Below are 27,118 nucleotides of genomic sequence, written 5' to 3' on the forward strand. Positions count from 1 at the left end.
CCAGAGGGTCTGCACACAAAGAAACGCTCGTTTCGCTCATTTACCATTTACCTCAATCACATAGACTCCGGAGAGCACAGCTGAATTTTATTATAGGATCTACCTTACAATATAAAGCAACTGTTGTTGTGATTTGGCGCTGTATAAATAAAAGTGAATTAAATTGAATTGAGCTAATCAACTCTATCATTTAGGAAGTGAGTTCAGCTGTGAAGATGACAACCTACCAGAACTTCAAAGTGTTTAAACTGGACGTCTCTGCTCAAAGGCTCACAAATTCAGCTAAACTACAGCTATTCCAGGTATCTCCATTTTTCTGCTGATACTGCTGTCCTGATGTGGAATTTTACTCATGTTCATATTTCCATTTTGAACAATTAATCAAATGATCATTTTACACTGCTGTCAAAAACTCAAACTCAATTGTGAAGAACATTCTTCTTGCACTTGACTCTCACCATCAGCTAAGTAACACTGTTACTAAATTGATTTCCCTTCATCCTTCAGTATTTAATATCAAAATTTTAGGAAATTGCTCTGGCATTTCATTAAGTGCTGCAGTGGTTGTGGCAACGGGGCTGGCAGCTGTCTTCCGGGGTCCTCCCTGAGGCGGAGTCAGGCAATCTCCCGCACCTGGGACTAATCAGCTGCAATGTGGAGGCTGCATTTAAACCCGGCCTGGTCTACTCTCCTTCACCAATCCGTCAGCTACTCACGGTGATAACAGGCTGCTTATCTCTGTGTCTCAACGTTGGCCTTACCTGTGTTCTCCTTGTGCTCACAGCTTGCTTCAATACTCACTCCATTGGCAGCCTGCAGCTGGGAACCCTCATCATTTGCCACCGATCCCGCTCAGTCTTGACTGATTACCTTCACTCTCTCTGCCTGCCGTCTGCTTCAATGTACTGGACTCACAGGTCGGACTTCTTTCCCTGTCACAAAACCACTCACTCGGATCAGCACGAGTAAGCAGCAACACCTACTAATTAACTCTTCGGTCTCCCTGCCTTTGTTTCCTTCACTTACTCTGCTCTCCCTGTATCCTAGAGACTCTGTGCTCCCCGCCTTGGAAAAACCTGTCCTTTGTGCTTTCCCCACATCCCCAGTGTTTCCAGAGAAACTTCCTGGAGCCCTGCACATTCCCTTTTGAACATAGATTCTTGTAAATAGTTGTCACCAGATTAGGTTGAGGGTTTAGGTGTCGTTATTCACTGCCATCAATAAATAAATCACTTGTGTAATCATTGCTGAGTTCACTCTGTCTGCTTCTAGGACCTCCCGTTTTGTGCCAGCAACTGGGCCGATTGTAACACATTATATAACTACTATATATACTGATCAGCTATTCTGTTATCAGTTATCCTGTTTTTGTTAATGAACCTAGTTAAGGAAGAATTAACTGCCACTTTTTGTAAGGTAGACCTCACAATAATACAAATGTTGGAAAAACCCAACATTCATATGACCCCATATGAGCATGCACTTTGTGACAGTGGGGAAAAAAACTCCCTTTTAACAGGAAGAAACCTCCAGCAGAACCAGGCTCAGGGAGGGAAGAGGGAGAGAAGGAAGACAGGACAAAAGACACGCTGTGGAAGAGAGCCAAAGATTACAATTTATCACCTAATCGACAAATCCAGATATTTCAGCCACAATAAACGAAAAAGAGAATTTAAGGCTTAAGCTGCAAGATGTGCAGACACCAAACTGCCTTTAACAGGTTATCAACTTGACTTGGCAAAATGGAATCCAAGATTGTTTGATTTTTTTTTTCAAATCAAACAATTACAAAAAATGATTAAGCTTACCATTTTCCAGCTCACCTTGTACACATTCAGTGCCATCTGCATTATATTTTACCACACTGTTGCTAATATTTGCAGGGAATATGGTAACTTGGTTGGAATGCGTATGTAGGTGTTGCAGGTTCAACTCTTCTGGGAAGACTTTACAAAAGTTTCAACCATGTATTTATGGGAACTGTTGACAGTTTTTTCTGAAGTATATTTGCGATGTCAGACACTAATGAAGATCTGGCTTACAGTCTCCACTTTAACTCATCCCAAAGGTGTTCTGTTGGGTTGAGGTCAGTCAAAAGTCCTTCCACATCTAACTTGTTGAACCATGTCTTATGGGCGTTGCTTTGTGCACTGGTGCACAGGCATGTTGGAACAGGAAGTGGCCATTTCCAAACGGTTCTAACAAAGTGTCTTAGCATGTTGAATCATTAAGAGTTCCTTTCAGTGGAACCACTGAAAAGGAAAGGGGAAAAAAAACCACTAAATAATCCCCCCTCCACCAAACTTTACATTTGGCACTATGCAGCAGACAAGTACTGTTCTCCTGGCGACTGCCAAACCCAGACTCAGATCAGATTGACAGACTTAGAAGCATGATTTTTCACTCCAGGGATAATGTCTCTCACTGATCTAGAGTCCAGTCGTGGTATGCTTTACACTTTGGGGTGGCTGTAGCTCAGGAGATAGAGCAGGTCATCAACTGATTGGTTGTTCGATCCCTGTCTCCCCCTATTTTGCATGCCAAATATCCTTGGGCAAGATATTAACCCCAAGTTGCTCTCCGATGCATCTATCAGAGTGTGAATGATAGTCAGTAAGCACTTAACAGCACAGAAGACAGTACTGGTGTATGTGGCATGTTGTATAGAGTGCTTTGAGTACGCCGGGAATAGCAATATATAAGAATCAGTCCATTTACTGCATCCGACACTTGTTTGCAATATGTTTGGTGACGTATGGCTTGGATTCAGCTACTTGTTCATGGAAACCATTTAATAAAGCACTTTATGAACTGTTCTCGAGTTCATCTGTAGTGACTATGGAAAGTTGGTTACCTCTGCACACTATGCACTTCAGCATCTGCTGACCCCATTTTTAAAGGGTCTACCACTTTGTGGCTGATTTCTGTTGTTCCTAATCCCTTCAGCTTTGTAGTCTTACCACTAATAATCACTTCTAATTCTCTGCTTCTAAATTCAGATGGTACCTGGTCCTAAAAATCCTAGAAACATGGTGTCTAACTAGATACTTACCCTGGATGGCCTTCAGTAGCACTGTGAGGAATCCTGGAAGTCAGTTTTGAACAGGATGTGTCCTTTGATACACATATTACAAATACAAATACAAATACAACAGGTAAAAGAAGTATTGAACGCATCAAAACACGTCTACACATGCAAAGTAATCACACCAAAAATGTCCATAAATTATGTCTAATAATGACAAATTACACAGGGAAAAGTATTGAACACGCTTACTGAAATGTAATTAATACTTGATAAAGAGCCTTTGTTGGTGAGAACTGTCATAATGAAAATTGGTGACGTGTTCAATACTCCTTTTACTGTATGTAACACTGCTTGTTTTGTACGTTCACAGTATCTCTAAAATTAGAAACATTGAGTCTTAAGTGATTCTGAAAAAAAAATTCCTGCATTTATTACATCTATCCTGGACTATTGTAATTTGTTATTATCAGGATGTCCTAAAAACTCCCTGAAAAGCCTTCAGTTGATCCAAAATACTATAGTAAAAACACTGAAAGGAGCATGTTTCTCCCATATCGACTTCTCTTCAGTGGCTCCCTGTTAAATCCAGAATCAAATTTAAAATCGGTCCTGAGTAACCAGGCTCCATCTTAAAACCTCACAGTACAGAATTTTGTGATTCCTAGGATACTGGAAGGCTGAAGTCTTCTGTAAGACCAGCTTCCAAGTTTGGATTCAGGTGACAGACGACTTCTATACTTTTAAGATTAAGCTTAAAAATGTTCTTTCTGATAAACCATATATTTAGGGCTGGATTATGTAAGCCTGAATCATCTCTTAGTTGTGCTGCTAGGCTACTGGCCGTTTCCCATGATTCATCTTTTTACTTCACTCACCTTTTTTTCTACAATGCGTTTATACACCACACATTTAATGATTAATCATTATTAATCTCTGGATTTCTTCAATGTGACTTTTGCTTCGTCTCCCTCCCCTCACCCATTTGCAGCAGATGGCTGCCCCACCCCAAGCCTGGTTCTGCCTTTTCCTGTTAACAGTGTTGAAATTGGGCTGCATGGCTGGAATTTTTATGGAGAGAATTTCTAGGCGTAGTCAAGTGCTGGAAGGCTCTCACTTGGGTGGTCATCTCTGCTTTTCGCAGATGACACAGCTCTGTTGCCTTCATCGGGTGATCGCCTCTAGCTCGCACTAAAACGATTCACGGCAAAATGTGAAGCGGTCAGAATAAGAATCAGCGCCTCCAAACCTGAGGCCATGGTCCTTCACTGGAAAAGGGTGGACTTCCCGCTCCAGGTTTGGGATGAATTCCTGCCCCCAGTGCAGGAGAATCTCGGGGTCTTGTTCATGAGTTAATGGGAGGGGGGATCAACAGACGGGTTGGTGCTGCGGCTGTAGTGATGTGGACGCTGTACCAGCTGTACTAGGGATTTGTGTTGGTGTGTGGGGCTGTAGTTTGTAGGTTTATATTCTTAATTGGTAATTATGAGAGTGTGTTTAAGATCATTATACAGAGTAAGATTGAAGTAATGTAACGAGTAGTTATAAAGGTAGTTTAACGAATGTCTTTTTCCTGGGAGTAATTAATCAACGTGCTGCATTACTTTTAAGAGAAATGTTCTTTGTATATGTGTAACAACTTTTTTACTTTAGTAATGAACACTGATCACAACAAAGAGGGGAAATACCTCCAACATAAACACCTGAATTCAGCAAGAATGTAATGTCTTTGATATCCTGCTTAGAGACGGTGGTGGTTCTCAAAGTGGAGCAATGAGAATTGATAAGGAATTTCATTTTTTTATCCTGGCAAGTTGTTGCTTTGTTTTACAGTCCGTGTTAATTGAGCAGGGATAAAGAGTTAACCCAGCAATCAAAAGTTTGACATTCAAATGTCATATCTTTATATATGGAGGTGGCTGTGGCTTAGGAGGTAGAGCGGGCGATCCACTAAACGGAAGGTTGGTGGTTTGATCCTTGTCTGCTCCAGCCTGCATGCCAAGTAGCCTTGGGCAAAATACTAACCCTGAGTTGCTCTCTGATGCATCCATCAAAGTATGAATGTATCTGAATGTTAGATAAAAAGCACTTCAGCAGAAAAATCAGAGGAAAAAAGGTGCTTGTACAGATGAATGAGGCAAGTTGTATGAAGCGCTTTGAGTGCACAGATAAGAACCAGTCCATTTATCCCTTTAAAACTTTCAAATTAACATTTTTTTTTTTAATTTCTAAAAGTGTTTGATCTTCTAAAAGCATGAAGAATATTTGCTATTAAAACTTTTTTTTTTTTTTTTAAATATATGCCTGAATGAAATGCTTTAATGTTAGACTGATAAACCCAACAACACAGTCCAGAGACACCTTTTCATTTCCTAAATAAAAAATATCTCTGTACAATACATTAAAAATGTGAAACCTTTATTTTCACATCGTGTTAAATCTGTTAGACGAGGAGGGCAAAAGCTATAATACAGTCTGTAGCTTTGATTTTTTTGGTGCACATTGCCAACTTGTTGAAGCTCTACATATCCATCCTGGAGGACAGAGCTTAGATTCAGAGGCAATGAATGAACAAAAAGTTAAAAAAAAAAAAAAAAACCTGACAAAAACACAACAGCCAAAACAAGTCTTTTTTTCAATGTTAGAAAAAGAATGACTTGACACTGGTGAAGTTTCAGAAACTTCCACCTTGCTCTGCTGAAGCAGACATACATCCTACAGGACCATTTTCTAACCATTGCTCTCTTCCTCTCATTTTCATCTTTGTCGCATTTCTGCCAGTCTTCTTTATAGGGATTGTAGATTTAGGTTGATGCTCTCCATATACAAGGCTATATAGAGAGAATGAACTGACAGGTGGCAGAGGAGCCCGTCTATTGCCCAGTCTTCTTCTCCTTCTGGAAACTGAAGCTGGTCCGGCGGCTCAGTTTTCGTTGTTTCTGGGCAAAGTAATCAGCACGGGAGGTGCTAGCCCGGGACTCCAAGATGTAGTTTATCTGAAAAAAATTGGGAAAAACTGGCATTAATTATGAATTGACTTAAAAGATTTGTGTGATGCATTCATTTGCATTTCAAACACTGCACTACAGTACTGTGAAAAATTATTGAGCCACCCCTTTTTTCTTTACATCTTCTTTCCAAGGATCCAGACTTTCTGCTGTTTCTTTCTTTCTTTCTTTAATAACTGGTCTTCAGTATTAGCTGAAGGTGTTTCAAACTCAGGGGATTAAACAGTGTCACAAAACAACTTAGCAAAGAATCCATTTTAAAATTGTATCTTAACGCACTTTGTTTCTAGCGGCATAAAACAAAAGCGCATAATTTGCTCTCATTTCTTCAAATCCCAACAATCACACAGTCACAAAAAAGCATTTTTTGGCACGAACAAGATGGAAAGAATACAGGCAGTCATAGTAAACATTTACTTTCAAGGACAGATCTGCTGGACTGGTTCAGCTATTTCCCCCTTGCTTCAGCAGCTCTAGGCTGGAAGCAGAGGACTGACCCTTTGCCTATGCTAAAAGGCTGAAGGTTGCAGGAATCAGCGCCAGCACCAAAGAGAAAACTACCTGCTGCCCCATCAACCCAACCCAAGCTACCAAACGGCACTCTCGTTAACCCTTCATGCATTTCACTCCTCAAAACCTACAGGTTACAAGCACTTCTTCCAGCTCTTAGGAAGCCACGCACACATCAGTCCAGGAGTGTTGGAAATGCAGACAGCCACCTGAGGAGGTTGGGTGATCCATGTGGTCAGCCGTATAACACAACCGGCATTGACTGACTCGAGCTGTACACAGACGCTGATTTAACAGAACCTGGTTTGCCCTGGGGCTTTGGCGGAAGCAGAGTGGGTTGAAGCGTACGTGGTGACGTTTACAAATATCCCATGGTGAACACGGGCAAAATTAACAGAAATAGCTCCTAGTTGACTGACCCAGGTTTAATAGGTTGGTAGAGCAATGTTTGGAGGTGTACTAACAAGAGCTATGAATATGTAGTGTCCATAGCACAAAAGATACAGGAGAGACAAGGGACAGACTTTATCAACTGAGTCCTGACACTCGCACTGAAAAGGAACAGTTTTTGATGGGAAATAATTGTGGTATGCTAAAACTTTGGACCAAATTATGACCCAATTCTAGTGGCTGGGTATCTGAAGAGATGTGCACTGCTTGTGTGCATCCTGCTCAGAATGTTAAATAGCACCAACTAGCCTTTCCTATTAATGGATGTTCCATTCGAGCGCACTGGCAAGGACCTCATTGAGCCATTTCACCGACTGCACGAGGATATAAGTTTTGGTTTTGTCCTGTTGGATCATGAAACATGATATTTCGAAGCACTGCCTGTGTGCAGCATCTCTGCAAAGAGTGTCACACATCAGCAACTACAGACATGCGAGTCTCTTTGTACTCATGGTGTACATTCACATTTGATGGTGACACATTGGAACAGAGCTACTTTCCATCGTTCTGATCTAAAAATAAAAACGACGCAGTTGTTTTAACGAGTTGAAGGGTACTGCAATCTAATCAAAGCTGACCAACAAAAGGAAAATCATCAAGGGAAATGCGTACATTAAACTGTACTTGCGTAAACACTCGTTCTTTTAACATAACAGAGATTGTTCTGATCTGCTTAGTCTCTTTTGCCACTCCTGCTTTGCCATATTTAGCAGGTATTAAATCAAAACTGTTAAATCTTTGTCCTCACAGAAATGTGTTCCAGCACAGACATTCAGCTCAAACTCACCTTCAGCACTATTTCATTGACAGTAGCAGCATCAGACTCAAAGTAGAGAGGCTTGTAGTCATGATTGCTGAGATAAGTGAGTTTAAATATTGCATGACCTGTAAAGGAAAAACATGTTTCATTAGACCAAAATGATACAACAAACTTGTCCAACAACCATTCTGGGCTGACTGCAGGATAGGAGCAGGAGATGAAACTATTTGAATGTCACCAAGAATGTCAGTATGGTTTGGCCTTCTAGTGCACCTTTCATTAATTTCATTAACACCAAAACAGCTGAAATGCATCAATAACCCCGTAAGCTACTTAAATTGACCGGATCAATATGCCAGAAGTTTAACTGACTTCTGGGATAAGGAACTCAGTGTTCCTTTAATTTTTGAGTAGTGTAGATGTAGATAAATGGATAAAAGCAAAATAAACCTTAAAGGTAACGAAAGTTTAAGTACATGAATAGTGTGTTGACATGTGCAGGGTGACCTAATGTTTCTGTGCTCCACTCACTAGGGCTTCTTTCCTCCACAAGGTCACAAGCACAAAGGTGGTCCGAGTCAATGGAAATGGGTTTCTGCCGAATCCAGAACTTAGTACTGGCTTTCTGATTGGTGACAGGATCAATCTCCAGTTTTTCTCCTGAAATCCCTGATGAGATACCCATATGTAAAACATGATGGTCAATGTATTTCATACATGATACACATTCACTGTTGGCGCTGCCGAATGCTGCAGTAGCCACGCATTGCATAATTGCAATAAATTCTTGCAATCCATTTGTTTGTTTTTTATTTGTTACCTCTAGTTGTTTCGACTGTTCTTTAAAAACTGTTTTAATATTAAGGTTTAAACAATGAATTTAAAAAAACAAAAAACTTTTTTTTTTAAATTCATTGTTTAAAAAAAAAATACAGCTGCTATTCAAAAATCACTAAAAATGAGATGCATCATTCTTTGTGGAGAAATAGGGATCCATTGTATTTCAAGTATAAATAATCATAAAAAATCCATTAAAAAAAAAAATCTTTGTAAGCTGCACACAATGAATTTAATTAAAAAAATACTGACTACAACTTGTAAGCGGATAACGTGCATCAAGCAGTTTGTACCTAGCTGGACATCTGTGGTGAAACGCAGTTTGTGGATCATGCTGATCTTGAAGGACTTGTAGTGATGACTGCTCAACATGTCTTGGACTGTGGTGATGTCAATAGGAGGGTCTTCCTCTGAACTCTCCTCACCTCTGGAGCCTGAAGACAGAAAGAAAACAAGAGCACTCAGAGAGTGCAACTACCCCTGAAGGGCAAGGGCTATACTTAAAGTTTGATGTTGCTCTTCCAGAAGGAAGGAAATATGTAATCAGTTTGTTTGTTTGCAGTCTAGCGTCCACATTTTTCAAAATATCATTTTTTTTATTCTGTGGGACGGTAGATACCAATAATAGCTCCAGCTGATTTCATTTTGATAATAACTGGGTCAAGGTCACACCAACTCCAGGTATTTTAATTTAGGTGAAAATTGGGTCAACATCAAGATCACACCAAATCAGAAAATCAGTTTACATTTTGTATTTTTTCATGAATTGACTTTAAAATTCACAGTATAGTATGACTTGGGGGATAATGAGTACCTAGGTTGGCTAAGCGTCTGACCTCGACCTTCCTGTTAGTGCCCAAGGTCAAAGTTGGCCGTGTAATTATTTTTAAAGAAACCACATAGAGTACTATATCATATGAAAGGACAAAGCAAGCTGTACAACACACCTGACATATTCTGGCATCAAGAATATGCGTCAGGACTTCTTTAAGTTTCCTGAAGAGGTCTTCTCATCCGAGAAGCTTCTTCAGTTCTAAGAGCAATTGGTGGAGAGTCCCAGATTTTAAGCCCTATTTGGAAATTTCCCCAAAAGGGTTATGGACCCTCTTGGGGTCCTCTGCCTAATCACACAAGCCAAGGTGTGTAGAAGCCAGCTGAAGAAGCTTCTCAGACAAGAGGTGAAATGTCGTCAAGAAACTTAAAGAAGTCCAGACACTTATCTTTCCAAACATAATAACTTTTTTATGTACCTTACTTAGTCCATGCAAGAGGTTTGCTGTCTAGAGGTCTCATGACAACAGTCATTGTAAGATCACTTACTGTTTTCTCTGACCAGGCAAAATTCCAGGGTACTCTGGCTCTCCAGTGAGGAGTCCAGGTCTACTGCTACATTTGGCTCGGTCTGCTTCTCGAGACGATACAAGGGCCCTGTTTGAGAATGAGAGTATTTACATCAACACAGCACTGACAACTTTTATTGATATTGCAAAACTCTTATGAGAAAGTTATTTTTCAACAACTTGGGTCTTGTTTTTAGTTGTTACTTTCAAACTAGTGCCAGACTAATTGTTTGACTGTGCTGCAGTTGTTCAAGTAGAATGAAATGTTAACTAATAGGAAAGCTACTGGTAACAACTGGAACTGTAGATATGTAAATATATATTTTTTAAAAAAAAGAAGCATATCCAAAATAATCTGGGATTCTCCTTTGCCCGTGACTTTCGGACTAATCAGATACTGTAACTCCTCCTGAAGTCTGCGTGTCTCATGTGTCAAATTGTCAAATGCATATTCATTCATGTGTCAAAAGTGAAACGTTTTAGGCTCTACAACCACTGGTTGCTGTCACTAATTAGAGACCAGTGTCATTAGGGTCACTGCAGCTCTACTCCACCAAACTTCCCTCTTAAGAGCCAAGATATTCTATGTATTATTAAATTTCTAGCCATTCCCTTTGTCTCCTCTGAATTCCTGTAATGTGAACCTTCTTTGGTTTGACTTCTTTAGATCAAACACAGTTAATAAAATTACTGTCTCTCAGAAACAAAACTCTTGCTGATGAAAAGAGATAGTTATTTCCATCACTGACATGCTATCCTCACATACACACACTTGGTAACATTCTGCAACTTAATGAAAAGTGTGTTCATAGTAGAAAGCAGAGATGTCCCAGGAGAAGGAGGGAGGACTCCCAGCATCTGGGAAGTGCCTGGAAAATGGCTGACACTCAGCTCTCATAACTGCCACTGCTTGCTAAGGGCCTGTATCTGTACAAGGCACTCGGAGTGGAAAGTCAAGTTACAATCTAGGCAGTCTGTAGGTTAATCACTCCTTATCTAGCAATGTGAGGTATATAGTAAAACATGCCAAAAACTATTTTCAGACACAAAATACAAAGATGTAGAATTATGCCCAATGTATCCAAAAGAGATTATATTTATGGATTATATTTATGGATAATTCAAGGAAAACAGCACACTTTTATGATTAACAGATCATAAAAAGACAGCACACCGTCTTCCTTGCATTAAAGAGAGAAGGGAATAAATGGTGCAAACATCATTACCCGAGCCTTTCTGTGAACCTTTCCTCTTCTTGAGAGCTTTCTGGAGAATTTCCTTCATAGTCACCTTCAAATTGTCCACCGGAATTAGAGAAAAACCATGAGCAGCATTTCTAAAATAGAAAAATAGAAAATAATTAAGAATGCATTAAGCAACATTTAATGGTTCTGATTGTTTCATAGCAATAAGATGCGAGTATCAGAGTACTGCTTTTTGTGCTAGCACAAACTGCTAAGCTGAAGACACGAAGACAAGATTGTAATCTGAATAAATAATCTACTGTGTTCTGCTTTCAATTTGCAAACAGCAGGAAGTTTCAATATGTTGTTTGTTTTGAATAGCCACCTCATGTATTTTTAATCTCAACTACCTTATTTGGAACATTTTACTTTAAATAGTTTTTGGAGAAATTATTATCATAGACCTTACTTTTAGCAATTAAACAGTATTACTGTTGTATACAAATGCCTTCCTGTTGCCAAATATTCAAATATTTATTTAAATGCAGCACAAAATAATCAGCCTGTAAAAATTTACTTGTCCACACCCTAACATCGTTTAATACTGGAAATATTTATATAGCGCCAAATCAGGCAGGGCGTCCATCTCCTAAATACAAACTTGAAGCTGATTCCACAGAAAAGGGGCCTGGAAGTTAATACTCTACGTCCCATTCGTCTTTTAAATACTCTAGGAACAACAAGTTTGCAGTCTGAGAGCAAAGGGCTTAATTGGTGTGATTAGAATATTAGGTTAAGATGGGGTCTGTTTACTCAGGACCTTGTATGAGGTGAAGGATTTTAAATTTGATTCTGGATTTAACAGGGAGCCAATGAAGGGAAGCCCACACAGGAAAAAATATGTTCTCTCTTTTTAGTCCCCGCCAGTATTCCTACTGCAGCATTTTGGATTAGCTGATTTTTACATCAGTTTATAGGACATCCTGATAATAAGAAATTACAGTAGTCAAGCTTAGAATTCAAAGAAGTCAGCATCACTCTGAGACATGATTAATATAAGCATTGAATGACATGCTCATATTTAAAAAAAAAAAAAAAAAAAAAAAAAAAAGGGTCTAAGATTCCTCGCAGTATTACTCGAGGCCGAGGTAATGCCATCCAGAGTCGGCATCTGGTTAGATACCATATTTCAAAGACTTTTAGGGCCAAGTACAATAACCTCAGTCTTATATAAATTTGTGAACAGAAAATTAGTGGTTATCCTCATAGTTTAATGATACTTATTGTTGTTTCTGTTGTTAACAACCGGAGGAAATCAGGATGAAGCTTTCAGCTATCCTCTCCAGTGCAAGACCATCTCCATCCAACATCACAATTGAAGAAAAGGTCATTAAATCTCTAAATAAAAAACAAAACATCACCATGCCAACAGCTAAAAAGGGGATGCTAACCGTTGTTCTAAACTCAAGTTGCGTTAGGTGACCTTGATAGGTCACATGACAGGACAAGGCAAGGTCTCACAGTGGTTTTACCCAAAATCCTGATGCTAATGACCCATGCCTTTTTTCACAACTTATGTGATTATGCACATGATTAATAGTGGGTCAATAATCACCTCCTATGGGACAACCCAACTACTGTTTAAATATATTGGCTGTCAACTTTTAAAACTGAAGAAGCCTCTTGTTTGAGAGGTGAATCGTCTTCACAAAAACCAAACCAAAACAAACAAACAAACAAACAAAAAAAAAACCTAAGTTGCCTTCCTGTTTAGCTCTTAAGGCTACCATTACCTGGATGACTGTGAACCTACAGAGCCAAACTGGTTGTTTATGTCATTTTGTGCTGTCCCAACAATGTAGTTTTATTCATAGATGGAAATCATTATCTTAGTCCTAGCAAGACTTATGTAAGTATCTATAATTAGACAACTCTATCAGCTTTCCACCATTTGTTGTTATAAGTGATATATCACTCATTTCATACTTACATTCTAACAAACAGTGACTGCCTGGAAGCGATGCCAGGGGAGGAGTATTTCTCCACCAAGGCCAGAGTGCTGAAACCAAACTTGTGTATTGGCTCATTGGAGTCTAGCGGAGGGAAGTCAGTGTCTACCTCGCCATCATCTTCAGCAATGTGAAGGCAATAAGCATTCACATTTTCACTGTTGGATATGCGGTGGAAGGATTTGGATATAGAGAGACAGAAAAAGTGTGTTACAAAGAAAAAGACATCCTGTGAAATGTAGCAGTTTTATTTTTTTAGCAATTTTGTGCTCACTTGAGTTTGGGTTCTCGTCCCTCGCTTGTGTATTGCCAACAGATAAGTCCAATGAGGTCATGGACACGGGCATTGGCGATGGTCACCACTGTCATTGGATGTACTTTCTCCTGAGTCATTTGCATTGATAGGTAGACGTCTATCTTTTTTGTAGCTGTGGTGCCGATGTGGCCCTAAAAGTGAAGAGAGGATTGTGCAGTAAAAACAAAACAAAACATTACATCGAACAAACAGACAAAACGTAGACAAATATTAACTTATTGTTTTTCAAATAAACACTAACAGGCAAGTTATAGTTTCCACATCCACAAGGCTGCTAGAGTCAGCATGGGTCAAAGTGATGTACATTTTGTCATCAGATTAGATCATTAGCACAAGCACGTTCGTATGTCTGTCAATTTTGTGGCTGCGCAGATTCACCTGCTGCGAATGCTTGATAGCACCATATGCCTTTGAGGCAGACTTCAAAACACAAAGCTGATCCTATAAGTCCTACCAGACAAATGAAATTATTTATTTCTACTGTGGCATTCTACCATCAAATGCCAAAGGAGAAATAAATACACAATTAGATTGAAACTGTGCTGTGATTATTTGGGTAATAACTTCAATAAAATTTATAACTGCTTATTTAGTTAGAAACAAAATTTTCAACCTGAATTGAGTGAAAATTGAGTACTGTCCTGACTATCATGATATATGGAAAAACCTATACAAAGAAAAAGCTTATCAATTCTTGAAGAAAATCAAATTGAAGACAAAGGTTTTCCCCACTCTACAAAACTGGATTCAAATCCTATTATTTAATGTCCAAATAAACCTAAATAAAATGTTGAATAATTCACCTTGCCATCAAATTTAGAGTATTCATTGAAGGGATTATTGAGCTGCTGGGGACACTGCTCAAGCCTCAGTGACAAAGTGGATTTTGTTCCAGTTGTCTGCGGCCTGTCTTTAAAGTTGCGCTTTTCAAACAGAGACCCCAGATCTTCCACTGGACAGAACACACAGAAACAGGAAGAAAGAAAAAAAAAAAAGAGTTAACGTATACTGATGGAGTTTTGTCAACTAAAGAGCTTTTGTGTCTGAATCTAAACACATTATCTTAGAGGTTTTGCTGAGAATTTAAGGAGATTTTATCAAACAGCTCGTGTTGATACAGTGTGAAAAAACATCTGACCATTTCCCGATTTCCTATTTTTTGTATGTTTGTCACACTTAAATGTTTCAGCTCAGCAAACAAATATCAATCTTAGACAAAGATAACCAAAGTAAACACAAAATGCAGTTTTTAAATGAAGGTTTTTATTATTAAGCGGGGAACAATTCCAAACATACATGGCCCTGTGTGAAAAAGTTATTGCACCCTAAACCTAATAAGTGTTTGGGCCACACAACAACAGCATTTGCAGCAACAACTGCAATCAAATGTTTGCAATAACTGACAATGATTTTTTTTCCAGCAATGTGGAGGAACTTTGGCTTACTCATTTTTGCAGAGTGGTTGTAATTAAGCCACACTGGAGGGTTTTCGAGCATGAACCGCCTTTTTATGGCCACCGAATCTCAGTTGGAATCAGGCCACTCCAAAGTCTCACAACAGCAAGGTGGACTTACTGTTGTGTTTTAGATCATAGTCCTGCTGCAGAACCTAATTGTGCTTCAGCCTGAGTTCAGGAACAATTAGCCAGACATTCTCCTTCAGGATGTTTTGGTAGAGAGCAGAATTCATGGTTCATTTACCACAGCAAGTTTTATGGGTCCTGAAGCAGCAAGACAGTCCAAGACCATCACATCACCATGATATTTTACTGTTGGTAAGATGTTCCTTTTCTGAAACTGTGTATGACTTTTTGATCCACCACCCTGTAATAGGACACACACCTTCCAAAAAGTTCAACTTTTGTCTAGTCAGTCCACAGAGCACTTAGCCAAAGGTCTTGGGGATTGTCACGATGTTTTCTGGCAAAACTGAAACGAGTCTTTATGTTCCTTTTGCTCAGCAGTGGTTTTCGTCTTAGAACTCTGCCATAAACACATTCATTTAGAAACTGTATTTTGTTTACTTGTGTTATCTGTGTTGTGTTATTTGTTTGATGATCTGAAACATTTAAGTGTGACGTACAAAAAAAAAATGGAAATCAGGAAAGAGGTAAACACTTTTTCACACCACTGTATAGAAGTGCCATTCACTTCACTGGTTCAGTTACTGATTCAGGTTCAATAAAGACAGATTTTTGTCTTTGATTACTTAAAATGTTAAGATACTCTTCTATAAATGCTTCAGTATATATTACTAATGAAGTGGTCTGTGCCCTGTGGCAACAGAATATTTGATGTCATATTTTAGACAAAATCATTTGAACATGCAGATCCTCAGCAAACTACGTAATCAGAATGACATTAAGGGATATAAATGACAAGCAAAAACAACGTTTGTAAAACATGGTGTTACAAAGTTTGTAAAATGTGAAATTTAAAAAAGTAAAGGTATTTAGAAATGACTAGGAACAGTACCTGACTGGGAGGACGCCCTCTCTTTCCACTGAATGTTTTTGCATTTGATTTGGTTCTGTCGTTCTTTTCTTAGTCTTTCAAGTCTTTGGGCTACAAAGAAAGGACAGCTGGTCATTAACTTCATTGCATACAAAAACAGAGTCACTAAAACTTAGTTAAACAGACAACAGATCATCATTTACGACACATCATGAAAATTATTGTAAATTCCTGTAAACAACTGATTCTATAGAATGTAGATCATTGAACAGTCATTATTTCCAACCACAGAGGATGTCATTGCTCTCCAAAAGTTTGATTCAGTTGACTTTACCATTTTATTACACATGTAACAAGCATAGCCAGTATAATGAAATTTGCAATATGTTGTTGTATGTTACTGTGCAGAAAGCAAAGTAAGATAAAACACAGAATAAGATAAAAGATTTAAAAAGGAGGGAAATTCAAATGCATTACAATATCATACAATAAAATACAGAATAAGATGTATATAAAATATAGGATTAGTAACTTATTGCTAGTCTGTTATTGCTGAAGTGGCGGCATATCACAGTTTCAGATTCAGTCATTGTGTATAATATAGTGTATGAATGTGTGTTTAATAGAGTCCATTTGATAAAATACTTACGAAATATGGTCAGAGACAGAGTTACACTCATGTCGGATGCAACACTTTTAGATGTCTTTGATGACAAGTTGCTGACAGTTACACTATTAACACTGCTCAGCTGCTTTTACTACCCACTGCAGGGCCCTTTGACCAACGGTCGCCTAGTTACCATACAACACTGTTATACAAGATGTTATAATGCTTTGTACAGTGCAGTAGGAGATGCTACCAAGGTATTTTTCAACCTCCTCAGAAAGTGTAGGGATTATTGACATTTTTGTATTAGACAGAAGGTGTATCTATAGAAAATGACATAGATTAAGGAATTTAAAGCTTGTTGCCTGTTCAGTTTCTGCAGTTGACGAAAACCGGGTTTTCTCTGCATTTGCTGGACAAGGTGAAATAATTTCATTACCAGCTTAGAAAGGAAAGAGGTAGTAATGGTACGGAGCTATAATCATTAAGTAGTGTTTAAGGGCAAAGTGAAGTAAATTTACTTCTACTTCTATAGCACGTTTTTACTCTGAGCTTTTTACCACAAGTCTCTCACACATTGATAGAACCTTTAACTCTTATTGATATAGCTTTAGATGTAAAGCAATAACTGGATTGCTGCCTTCTATATACATGTTCCCTCCTTGCAATGAAACATGCTGGTCGTTATTCTCTTCGTCCATAAGATTACTTGTTGCTTTCTGTTCCATTTGCACAAACTGAACTTGGCAAAAGAGCTTTTGTCCATTTAGCACCCTTGGCTTGGAACGAGCTGCAGAATGACTGGAAAATGACAAAATTATTTTCATTAAGTGTTTTTAATCCATAACATGCAACTGTTTCAATTAGATTGCTTGTCATTTTAATTAAATTTCATTTGCATTTTTGTGTATGTGTGTTTTGTTGTTGTTGTGTGTGTTTGATTGTGTCATTTTTGTAACTGCGTGATACTTGCTGCTGCCCATCTTGGCCAGGTCTCCCTTGAAAGGTTTCAAGGGTTTTTAATCAAAATGGGATCTTCCTAGTTAAACAGAGGTTAAATAAAAAAACAACAACCAAAAAACAAACAAACACCTTTATATCTACAAATGTTTAACTTTCTAACAGTCGCACTCTGATGACTGCATCGGGGACAACTTGGGGATTCAGGATCTTTCCCAAGACTGGACTAGCTGGAGAACTGATCCACCACCCTTCTAACCTTCATCGACTTGTAAGCATTTGAGGACAAGTTAAAGATGTTAATAAACACCTCAGCCAGCTTACTGCCACATGCTCTGATCACGGGTTCTGGTATACCGTCAGGGCCAGCAGCTTTGTGTTAATTCACTCTGTTTAGGGAGGACCTGACCTCAGAGGGCAGAGGTACATGGCCATCTGGTGGTGGCAGGGTTTTGATGGGAGTCTCTGTATTGAGTCTGTCAAAATTGGCATAGAAATGGTTTAATACATCAGGGAGTAAAGCATTATGGACAATACGGGAACTGTCTGTGCTCATGTGATCAGTTATTGCACATATTCTTTGCCACGGGCTCCGTAGGTGATTGTGTTATAGGAGGGCATTATCAATTTGTCATGTATAGTTTTTCTTTGCAGTGCTCTTTTGTACCTGCATCTGTGGGCTAGAGTGCCGCAAAATCTAAATGCAAGGTACGTCTATCAGCAAGAGACAAACGTCATCCTTTATCCAAACTTTATTCAAAGTTTTCTTATTTTGGTATACGTCTATTAAGTTCTATATTGTGACAGACTATGCAACTTTTTATACTGAAGAGGGATATACTTCTATTTCTGTGTGGGAACCCTGGGTAGCTTTGTGATGATACGGATTCTAATCAGTACGGGCAAAACAGCACTTAAGGGTAGACTCAGCCACTTTTGGCCAGACTGTAACCATCTTAGTTACAGTTTGTCCCTTTCTGTAAGTGGTCTGTTTCTGAGTAGTAAGAACAAGGAGTGGTAGTCTAACATGAGTGCAGGGCAAGCTCCTTTGTTGTTAGTACAGTAGAGATCAATTTATGTCCAAGGTAAGCCAAGGCAGCTCAACAGTCCACAATAATAGTGGTAATAAATGTTGGAAGGGTGATATATCAGTACCATGTTGAGAACCAATTAAGTGAGCTCTTTAGAATAAACATTTTTGAGAGAAATGGGTCAAAGGCTTTCAGAATGACTAGGTGCTTAATTTTATACCCCTGAATTAAAAAATTAAGAGATGTGACTCACTTCTTTTGTCCATATAGAGTACCACTAATTGAGCCTTTAAAGAAAAAGACCAGTTTTCATGAAGCTACACTGACTATCTGGCATGTAAATCTTTTTAATAATATGAACAACCCTTTAAATACAGTCGAGTACACAAAAAAGTATAGCAGTTCAAAAAGGGCTAGCATAAAATAAAACTTGCATGGTTGTTAATCCGTGTCTTACCAGCAGCCACTGGTTTGTCACAGCTATCTTGGTGAAGTCCTGATGAGAGCCACAAGAGGTCAGTATCCAGTGTCAAGGCTGAAAGTCTCAGAGGATTGCAGCTTTCGACCCACAACCCAAAACCATCCCCGTCACTCTACAAAACCTAATACAAAAGTCAAGGGAGCCAAAAGGAGACAATGTCTACCTTTGGACTCCCTCTTTCACCAAAACCAACTTTTCCTTCCAAATAAAATTTCTGAAAGTAGTTGCAAACTCACTTTAACCTCACTATAGACAATTTTTACAAAACAAACAATATAGTACACCAACACCCTCAATTGATGACTGATTAGATTAGATTATAACACCAAACTTTAGGATTATAGGGATAATAGAAGAACATGACACAACCAAGTCTGTATTCTGGTGGGTGGCAAGACTCGTGGGTTAGAGAGGTCTGTTAAGCCAGATAGTCTTTTTCCATGGCATATAGTCTCAGCTGAGGATATCCCTGATGACCCAATCAGCAACAAAATGAATACCACTGTCAAATGAAGTTAATTACATCGATTATTTTAACAATTTTGGATTCTGATGTCCCCGCATAGACAACACTGGAGACCAAGCACCCTTCGCAGCATTATTTCGAGTCATTCTACCCTCCAAAACTCCTGAGGTCCTCATCTCATATCCCATTAAGATTAACTAAGACATTCAGCAACAAGCCCAACCATTCACCCATGGGATGCAGAAGATCTACTGCCTGCATTCCATTGCTGGACTCAGCAGAACAGCCCCAGCCCCGAAGTCCCTTTTTTCTGTTGGGTCAAAGTTGTTTTGGAAGCACAAGTAGAGATGCTTTCTATACGTTAGGAGGGCACCATCATCGTTTTGCATTAAGAGTGTAAAATACTGATGGGTGCTTGCCATTTAATTGCTTAACAGTAATTAAATGGCAAGCAAAAACAGAGCATGTGCTTTAAGATAATCAAATCTAAATGGTGAATTATTCTATTAAATTCTGGTCTTGTTTATAGTGCTGAATGTAATTTCCAACAGTAGAAATACAGCAATTTTGAAACTGAGAGTGAAAACTTTTTTATTGGGTTGTTTTTTTGTGTTACTCATCCATTTGAATAATTAACAAAATATAAAAAAGGACAAATGAACTTAAGCATGGTTCGGAAGAATTGTTGTCCCATCAGTTTCTCAGTGCTTGGTAGCACACTAAATTTCACACATGATATGAAATTTATCTATTCATTTATTTATTTATTTATTTATTTTTTATTCAGCTTATACCACAACACTAGCTGTGGCTTTTCAAATTATATAATACATTGCTTTTATACTGGCTAGCAGGAGCACTAAAGAGCACATTTAGACAGGACCTGTATTAAATTAGCACAATTTTTACTGTGATTCTAACCACATAAGGACAACACAACAAACTTCTTACACAGGACAAAATATCCGGACACACAATTTGTGAAACTACGGGTAGGCAATATAGCCTCAAAATTATATCACACTATTTCAATGAAATTTACTGCAATTGTGTTTCTGAGACTATTGAGTCAAAAAAACAAACAAACAAAAAAAAAGAAAGAACTTCATCTGTGAGAGCAGTTTCGAGGCAGCAGTATTTATTACTGCAAACAAAGTTAAGGATAGCTTAGTCATTTTTTTCCAATGAGCTATTGTCATTGATGGCAGCCATGTAATTCGCAGTGTGAATATATTGCCACAAGATGCCAGGAGTAGCAGTATTATAGTGGAATATTCTTGCATTACAGCAATACGATGACACACCATTAGTCAAACATAAGCACAAAAACAGCCTATGTAATGTTTTCCCTGCTCAGCCCACTCTTGCACAGGAATAAATTACCACCCCAAGTGGAGGGCTTCAAATATCTCACAATCTTGTTCATGAATCATGGCAGAGCAGAGCTTCAGCCTTCATATAGACTGAAGAGCTTGGCCACTTGAGAGGGGCTTGCAGTGGAGCCGCTGCTCTTCCACATTGAAAGGTGACACTTGAGCTTGTTCAGGCATTCAGGTCTCTTGGAAGGCTCTGAGAGGAGGTGTCCAAAGCATGTCTGGCCCCAAGGGAGACGTATGACCCAGAGATTAGCTGGCTTGGCAGCGTCTTGGTATACTCCTTCCAGAAGAGTTAGAGGAGGTGGTCAGGTAAAGGGAGGCCTTGGTTGCAGGGGTAGCCTAGACCTAGCAGAAAATAGATCAGTCCAAATGGATGGACTGTTCTTTTTCCACTGTGGACTGATTGTACAGTTTATATTTTTAATGACTTTTAAAAAAAAAACAAGTATTGTTGGAACAGTGCTCTTGGGTCTAAAAGCCTCATCTTTTCTCCTCAAAACACACATCCTTTTACTTTCAAATACACACCTTAAAGCATAACTCATAAGCTGGAGAGGAAATTGCAACTCACTCGTTTAGAAGATCATCCTTTAGCCTGGAAGATTAGTTTTTTGCTCTATAAAAAGCCCTCTGTAAAGCTGGAAGATCTTACTATTCTATACTGAGTGAAGAAGAACCATCCTAGGTTTCTCTTCAGCACTGCAGCCAAAATTGTGCTTTTTAGACCCCATTCCTACAAGACTACTCAAAGAAGCATTATTTACCATTAATTAATGCTTTAAGCTTAAACATAATCAACCTATCTCTATGACTTGAGTACGTAAGACAGGCCTTTAAGCGGTCAGTAACCCAGAAACAGCTTCAGTGAAGGTTACAAATGTGGACAAAAAGTGGACTCATCTCTGTGCTTGTCCTCCTAGGCCTCAGTGCAGCATTCCATACTGTTGACCATAATATAATATTACAGCAATTTGAGCGTGCTGTAGGTATTAAAGGTACTGCAGTGCAGTGGCTTAAATCATAGCTAACAGACTCCAATTTGTTAATGCAAATGGAGTCTTCTTTACACACTAAAGTTACCTAGGGAGTTCCACAGGGATACCCAACTTTATTTATCCATGAAGCCAGATAATATACATAAATTATTTAAACTGCAGGAATTTCTTACAGACATAAAGACCTGGATGACCTGATTTTCTGCTTCCAAATTCACATAAAAACTGAGGTTATTGTAGTCTGACCTAAAACTCTAAGTTATTATTGGGATGGTCTTTACCTTACAATATTAAGCGCCTTGAGACAACTGTTGTTGCGATCTGGTGCTACATAAATAAAATTGAGCTGAATTGCTTGCAAGCCAAATAGTTCAAGCTTTGTCTTGTCTGACCATAGCGATATTTTCCACATTTGACCTGGGCATGTGGGCAGCTACAAATTTCAGTTGAGCTTCTTTATTGGTCAACATCCTCTCAGTCCATGACAATGTAAAACTCGCTACAAGTCTTTAGGTAAGTCATTAAAAACGTATGCTGAATCACCATTCCATCCTGAAAAATGAAGTTTAAAGACATTATTAAAAGTGCCAAATTACTATTACATTCATGCCCATGATCCACTGGAGCCACAGTAGTAATGGTAATAACACCAACAAAGAACAACAATATGAAAACTGAAAATGTAAAAATAAATTCCACATTTGCTGAAGTAGTGGGTTTCCCTCACTTTTTGTCATCATGGTTTTGTCATCAAATGTTTGCAGAAATTTGGTTTTATATAGAGTAGGCACTTGATTTTGGAGCACACGGAAGCTGGGTGACACATAGTCAATGATTATTCATTTTGCTGTGTCATTTGTCATCTCCATAACCATATTTAATGCAATATGTCACATCATATAAATTACTTAAATGCACAATGAACCACAGTGTAATCCCAAGCTTTTCACATGCGCTGCACACAATTTAACTCAGTGAAACCACTGGCCCTGATTAGCCACACAAAACCCCTTCAAACAGCAGCAGAACAGGCTTTCTGGCTGCCTCCCACCATAATGACAGGAGGGAGGTCTGACAGAAAGCTGGCCCAACTAACAAGCTAAAGTCTGAAGATGAGTTTACCTGTGTTGGAGCGCCGACGAATGCCAAAGTCCCAGCTGGAGGTGATGTCCATAGACTGAGAGAGGTCACAGGGATGACTGTCTGTCACACTACTGCCCCCCTCATTCAGGAGGCCTGACCCAGTTGACCCAAAGCTGCTACCAGGCACAAGAGAAAGCTGGCACTTCTCAAGATCAACATCCTGATCTATTAGCACCATTTCACACATTCCAGTATCATCACTGGTCACATGAGATTGTCTGATGTGAGCCAGGATAATGGCCGGATTGTCCAAGAATGCCATTTCCTCTGTTTGGCTAAGTGTGTCTTTTCGCTTTGGAAATCTTCTCACCCTCTTGCCTGTATGCCAAAGGGTTCCTTTTCTTTTCTTATCAGTCTCTGTTTGAGAGTGTTACAGCTCTGACTGATGACAAGAGAGGTGTCACCTTTTCCATCTTTTGATGACTATTTTTTCAGGTCCAAGGTAGGCAAAGTAGTCCCTAAGGAGAGCAAAGAAATTGTTATTACATGTTGCAGTCTAGAAGTAGGATTTCAGCTCAATCTTTTAAAACTGATATATTTAAAAACTAAGCTCAATTCACACATCCCAAAGCCCACTTTAACTTCCAACTTTCACAGTTTAAATAAATAAATACAATAAACTAAAACAAGAAGCAAACCTCTGCCAAGGCAGCATTTGCTTTTAAGGGACTAATATTGTATTTTATACAATCTTTTGTTTTTGTTCTTTATGCAGTCCAGATCAAAAGTTTAACCACTTGAAAAATGGGCAAAAAAAAGTAGGGGTTTTTTTTTTTCATATTTTGCATGGTTGGATCTTAACAAGGTTCCAAGTAGAGCTTCAACATGCAACAAGAAGGGATGGGAGTGAGACAAAACATTTCTTTTGAGCATGCATTTTATTGAAAACAACACTTAAACTGAAACAGGCTGTTTTACACCCGATCAAAGGTTGAGGACACAGCTAGCTGTTTGATGTGGGACAGTAAACTTTAATGTTTAAATGGATCTATTTTAAAGATGTAGAGCTCTAATGTGCAGCTGCTGCCTTAAAAATCATCAATGGCAGCAAAATCCCACTCAGTGATAAAACTGTTAAGTAGAATTAAAATTATTATTGCTTGCGCCAAATCACCAGATTAAGTAAAGAGTTTTCTCGTCATTTTTAAAAACAGTGATGCATTTTACTGATATATTTTTATGATAAAGATTTTTAATGCAATTTGATAACATATCTAAAGTATAGGTATCACTCAGAGGGATAATCTTCTATGGAAGAAGAGTCACAAGATTCCTGAAACGCCTATTTTGTGATTGGTCAGATGTCTGCCAGTGCCACACATTTCGTGTGAATGCACAGGGGAGACCCTTCGTTAACACAGTGACTTGATAACCAGCTTTGTGTGATCGGTTATCCTGATCATCAATTTTAGGATATGTGAATCCAGACAATGGAGAGATACCCTAAATATACTGAACACACATAGTTTACCCAACTCCTGCTTCACAGTATAGCCCTCAGCTTGGCTGAAGAGGCTTTAAAAGTCTCAACAGTTAAAACAAAGATTGTCATTTTGCCAATAATCTCTTTAAATGGGTTTGAACTTTGATACCAACAAACAAAAACTGAAGTTTGAATGTCCGTGATATTAACACTGAACATAAAGATGTTGATAATTTCAACATGTAAATAAGAGCTGTAAGCCAGGCCAAAACAACCACACACTCAAACTAGGTTGAATGAGATACCAACGTTAACACGTCCAATAAAGGATCAGGACCAGAGCACCAAGATTTTTTGTAACTTTAGTAAACAAACGTCAAACTATTAATAACATATTGTTAGGTTTTGAATAGTTCAAATTGTATGCGGCGGGCCTAATCTTACATTAGAAGATCCAGTAATTGCAAAGAGCTTCTAGACGACGCTAACTGCAACTAATGAAAAGCTGTAGTGTATTGTCAGGTTTGTCCTTGCTGACAGCTTAAGGGTCTTCTTCTCTAAAGCGAAATGTGTTATGGCGTGTAATGCCAAGTGATACTGTTTGATACCTGCAACAAGCACCTCACGTAATGATTCATCGTAGCTGTTTTTAATGATAGGTGATGTAGCTATTGTCTTTTTTGCTAACCATCGTAGCCGGCTGACTTCAAAGTAATACTTTTTTAAATCGCAGTCCGCCTGCTTAGAGTGGCAAAAAGGTTTATTTTTAGTATCAGGATTGGAAAAATATTTCACCAGAAGCGGTTCAATCTAGTAGCTTGCAAGCTCATTTAAGCTAACGCGACCAGCATTTGGTTGCACCTCCCTTGTTTAAGACGACGTCTTACCTTTAGATGTATCCACCAAGGGAAAGAAACATCCACCATTCTCCATATTATACAAGCATAATCATAATAGAGTCAGAAACTCTGTTCATCACGACTAATGTTCCACATTAAAGTCATAATACAAACCAACTCAACCTGGTATGCTCTGCCTAACAACCAACCCACAACCAACCCGGCTATACTTCCGGTTCCGTTACTTCGTGATAAAAGAAAAAAAAGACTGATTTCGTTTTCACAGAAAGCCTCAGTCATCGACATATTTTGCAACATTTTTATCCTTATTACGCTTTTATTAAAATATAACTGTTTATGAAAATATCATGTGACTTAATTTGATTAAGTCTAACATTATTATTATTATTATTATTATTATTATTATTATTATTATTATTATTATTATTATTATTATTATTATTATTTAGTTATAATTATAATTGTAAAAAATATACCCGACAGTCAGGGAGGGCATTTTATGTGCTTCGACCTAAAATGAGGTCCATATATATTTGGAAACTGTGTTTTTTTTACCTGTTTACTGAAACATATTCCAATTATTGTTATATAATTGACATGGACATAATATGTAGAATCTCACCTTTCGTCTGAGGGTATCCACTTTTAAACTGGAATGAAGAGTTCAGAAGATTCAGGTCCTTAAAATGTGCCACCCTTTTTTTAAAGACACCAAAAGTAATTGGACAATTGGCTCAAAGGCTGGGGGAGCCTATGGTGAAAGAGTTCATTTCGTTTTGTTCTGCACTGAAATCGATTGGACAGTGTTAACTGCACAGTATTGCAGGCAGCATTTAGTGGAGATGGACAAGCCGCAAGGAAATGCTCCAACGAGCCACGATATAAACATGCCATTATTTGCATCTGTCGCTTTTCCATTGTGTTAATCAGACCCTTCCCAGCTACATCAGCTCAGCAGTGTTGTTGCTGGAATAGTTTAATAAGCATTTGGCTGCATCCTCCTTTGTGTAAGGATGATTGAAGGTATGTTTAAATTCTTCCAAAAAGTCATTAAAGAGATGTGAGTACATTTATCGATTTCGTCAAGCCTGCTAAAGAAAATAAAGTGCTTAATTTATTAATACATGCATAATTTTAAGAGAATGCCATATAAGCTGTATAATATGTGTATTTGTCACGTTACATGAGAGTGTCTGTTGGTGTGCTCCCAGGGTCCGCCCTCTGGGGCGGAGGTTTTGGTGTTGCATCAGATAGCATCACCTCAAGGGTTGTCAGGTCCTGCGCAGATCAACTGTGTGGGGTGATGGAGCACATCTTCGAACTGAGCCTGAGGCTGGGGAGAGTTCAACAGCTCTGGAAAAACCTCTTGTGTTGTACCAGTGCTAAAGACTCCACGTCCCAAGAACTTCAAAGGCTACAGGCCAGTAGCTCTGACATCCTACCTGATGAAGACCCTGGATCAGTTGGTCCTGGCTCAGCTTCAGCCCCTGGTGAGCTCATCACTGAACCAACTTCAGTTTGCCTGCCAACTTGGCATTGGAGTGGATGATGCTGTCACTCTCCTCCTACATCGTTCCCTCTCTCACCTGGAGACTGCTGGGAGCACTGTGAGAATCATGTTCTTTTATTTCTCCAGTGCCTTTAACACTATTATTCCCACAGTCCTTAAGGACAAACTGGAGAATTCAGAAGTGGACCATCATCTCACAACATGGATACTGGACTACCTCAAGAAAGGACAGAGCAGGCTGTACCTGCTGCAGGGGCTCAGGTCTTTTGGATTGATGGGCCCACTCCTGAAGACCTTCTATGGCTCTATGCTCCGGACAACATCCTGGGTTCCTTGGGACACAAAAACCTGTTCTAAACTGCAGCAATTACCC

The 27,118-nt window shown here is 38.8% G+C and overlaps 1 protein-coding gene and 1 long non-coding RNA gene across 2 annotated transcripts; one reads left to right on the forward strand and one right to left on the reverse strand.

Annotated features, from left to right (window-relative positions):
* Positions 1 to 784: 784 nt before the first annotated feature.
* On the forward strand, positions 785 to 1,244 carry LOC145429663 (uncharacterized). Its single transcript, XR_013909932.1, has 2 exons — positions 785 to 965; positions 1,048 to 1,244. It is a non-coding gene; the product is annotated as an uncharacterized LOC145429663 (long non-coding RNA).
* A 4,182-nt stretch (positions 1,245 to 5,426) lies between these two features.
* On the reverse strand, positions 5,427 to 25,459 carry mapkap1 (MAPK associated protein 1). The gene is made up of 12 exons (XM_026172712.2): positions 25,263 to 25,459; positions 22,932 to 23,410; positions 15,915 to 16,004; positions 14,243 to 14,391; positions 13,398 to 13,570; positions 13,105 to 13,281; positions 11,157 to 11,266; positions 9,911 to 10,018; positions 8,884 to 9,024; positions 8,285 to 8,422; positions 7,781 to 7,878; positions 5,427 to 6,021 (listed from the first exon to the last, which is right to left on the reverse strand). Exons 2-12 carry the CDS (start codon positions 23,212 to 23,214, stop codon positions 5,899 to 5,901), a joined length of 1,590 nt encoding a protein of 529 aa, XP_026028497.1. The 5' UTR covers positions 23,215 to 23,410; positions 25,263 to 25,459; the 3' UTR covers positions 5,427 to 5,898.
* Positions 25,460 to 27,118: the final 1,659 nt, after the last annotated feature.

The sequence above is a fragment of the Astatotilapia calliptera genome, chromosome 7, assembly GCF_964374335.1.
Source record: "Astatotilapia calliptera chromosome 7, fAstCal68.1, whole genome shotgun sequence".
Classification (NCBI taxonomy): Eukaryota; Metazoa; Chordata; class Actinopteri; order Cichliformes; family Cichlidae; genus Astatotilapia; species Astatotilapia calliptera.

What these genes read in the sequence shown, in the direction of transcription:
- mapkap1 (XM_026172712.2), bottom strand. Translation starts at nt 23,214, where the DNA reads ATGGCATTCTTGGACAATCCGGCCATTATCCTGGCTCACATCAGACAA. An exon ending in GAGGGCGTCCTCCCAGTCAG is followed by an intron (nt 14,392 to 15,914) that starts GTACTGTTCCTA and finishes TGTTCTGTCCAG; the next exon opens with TGGAAGATCTGGGGTCTCTG. An exon ending in TCAATGAAATAGTGCTGAAG is followed by an intron (nt 6,022 to 7,780) that starts GTGAGTTTGAGC and finishes AATTTTTTTCAG; the next exon opens with ATAAACTACATCTTGGAGTC.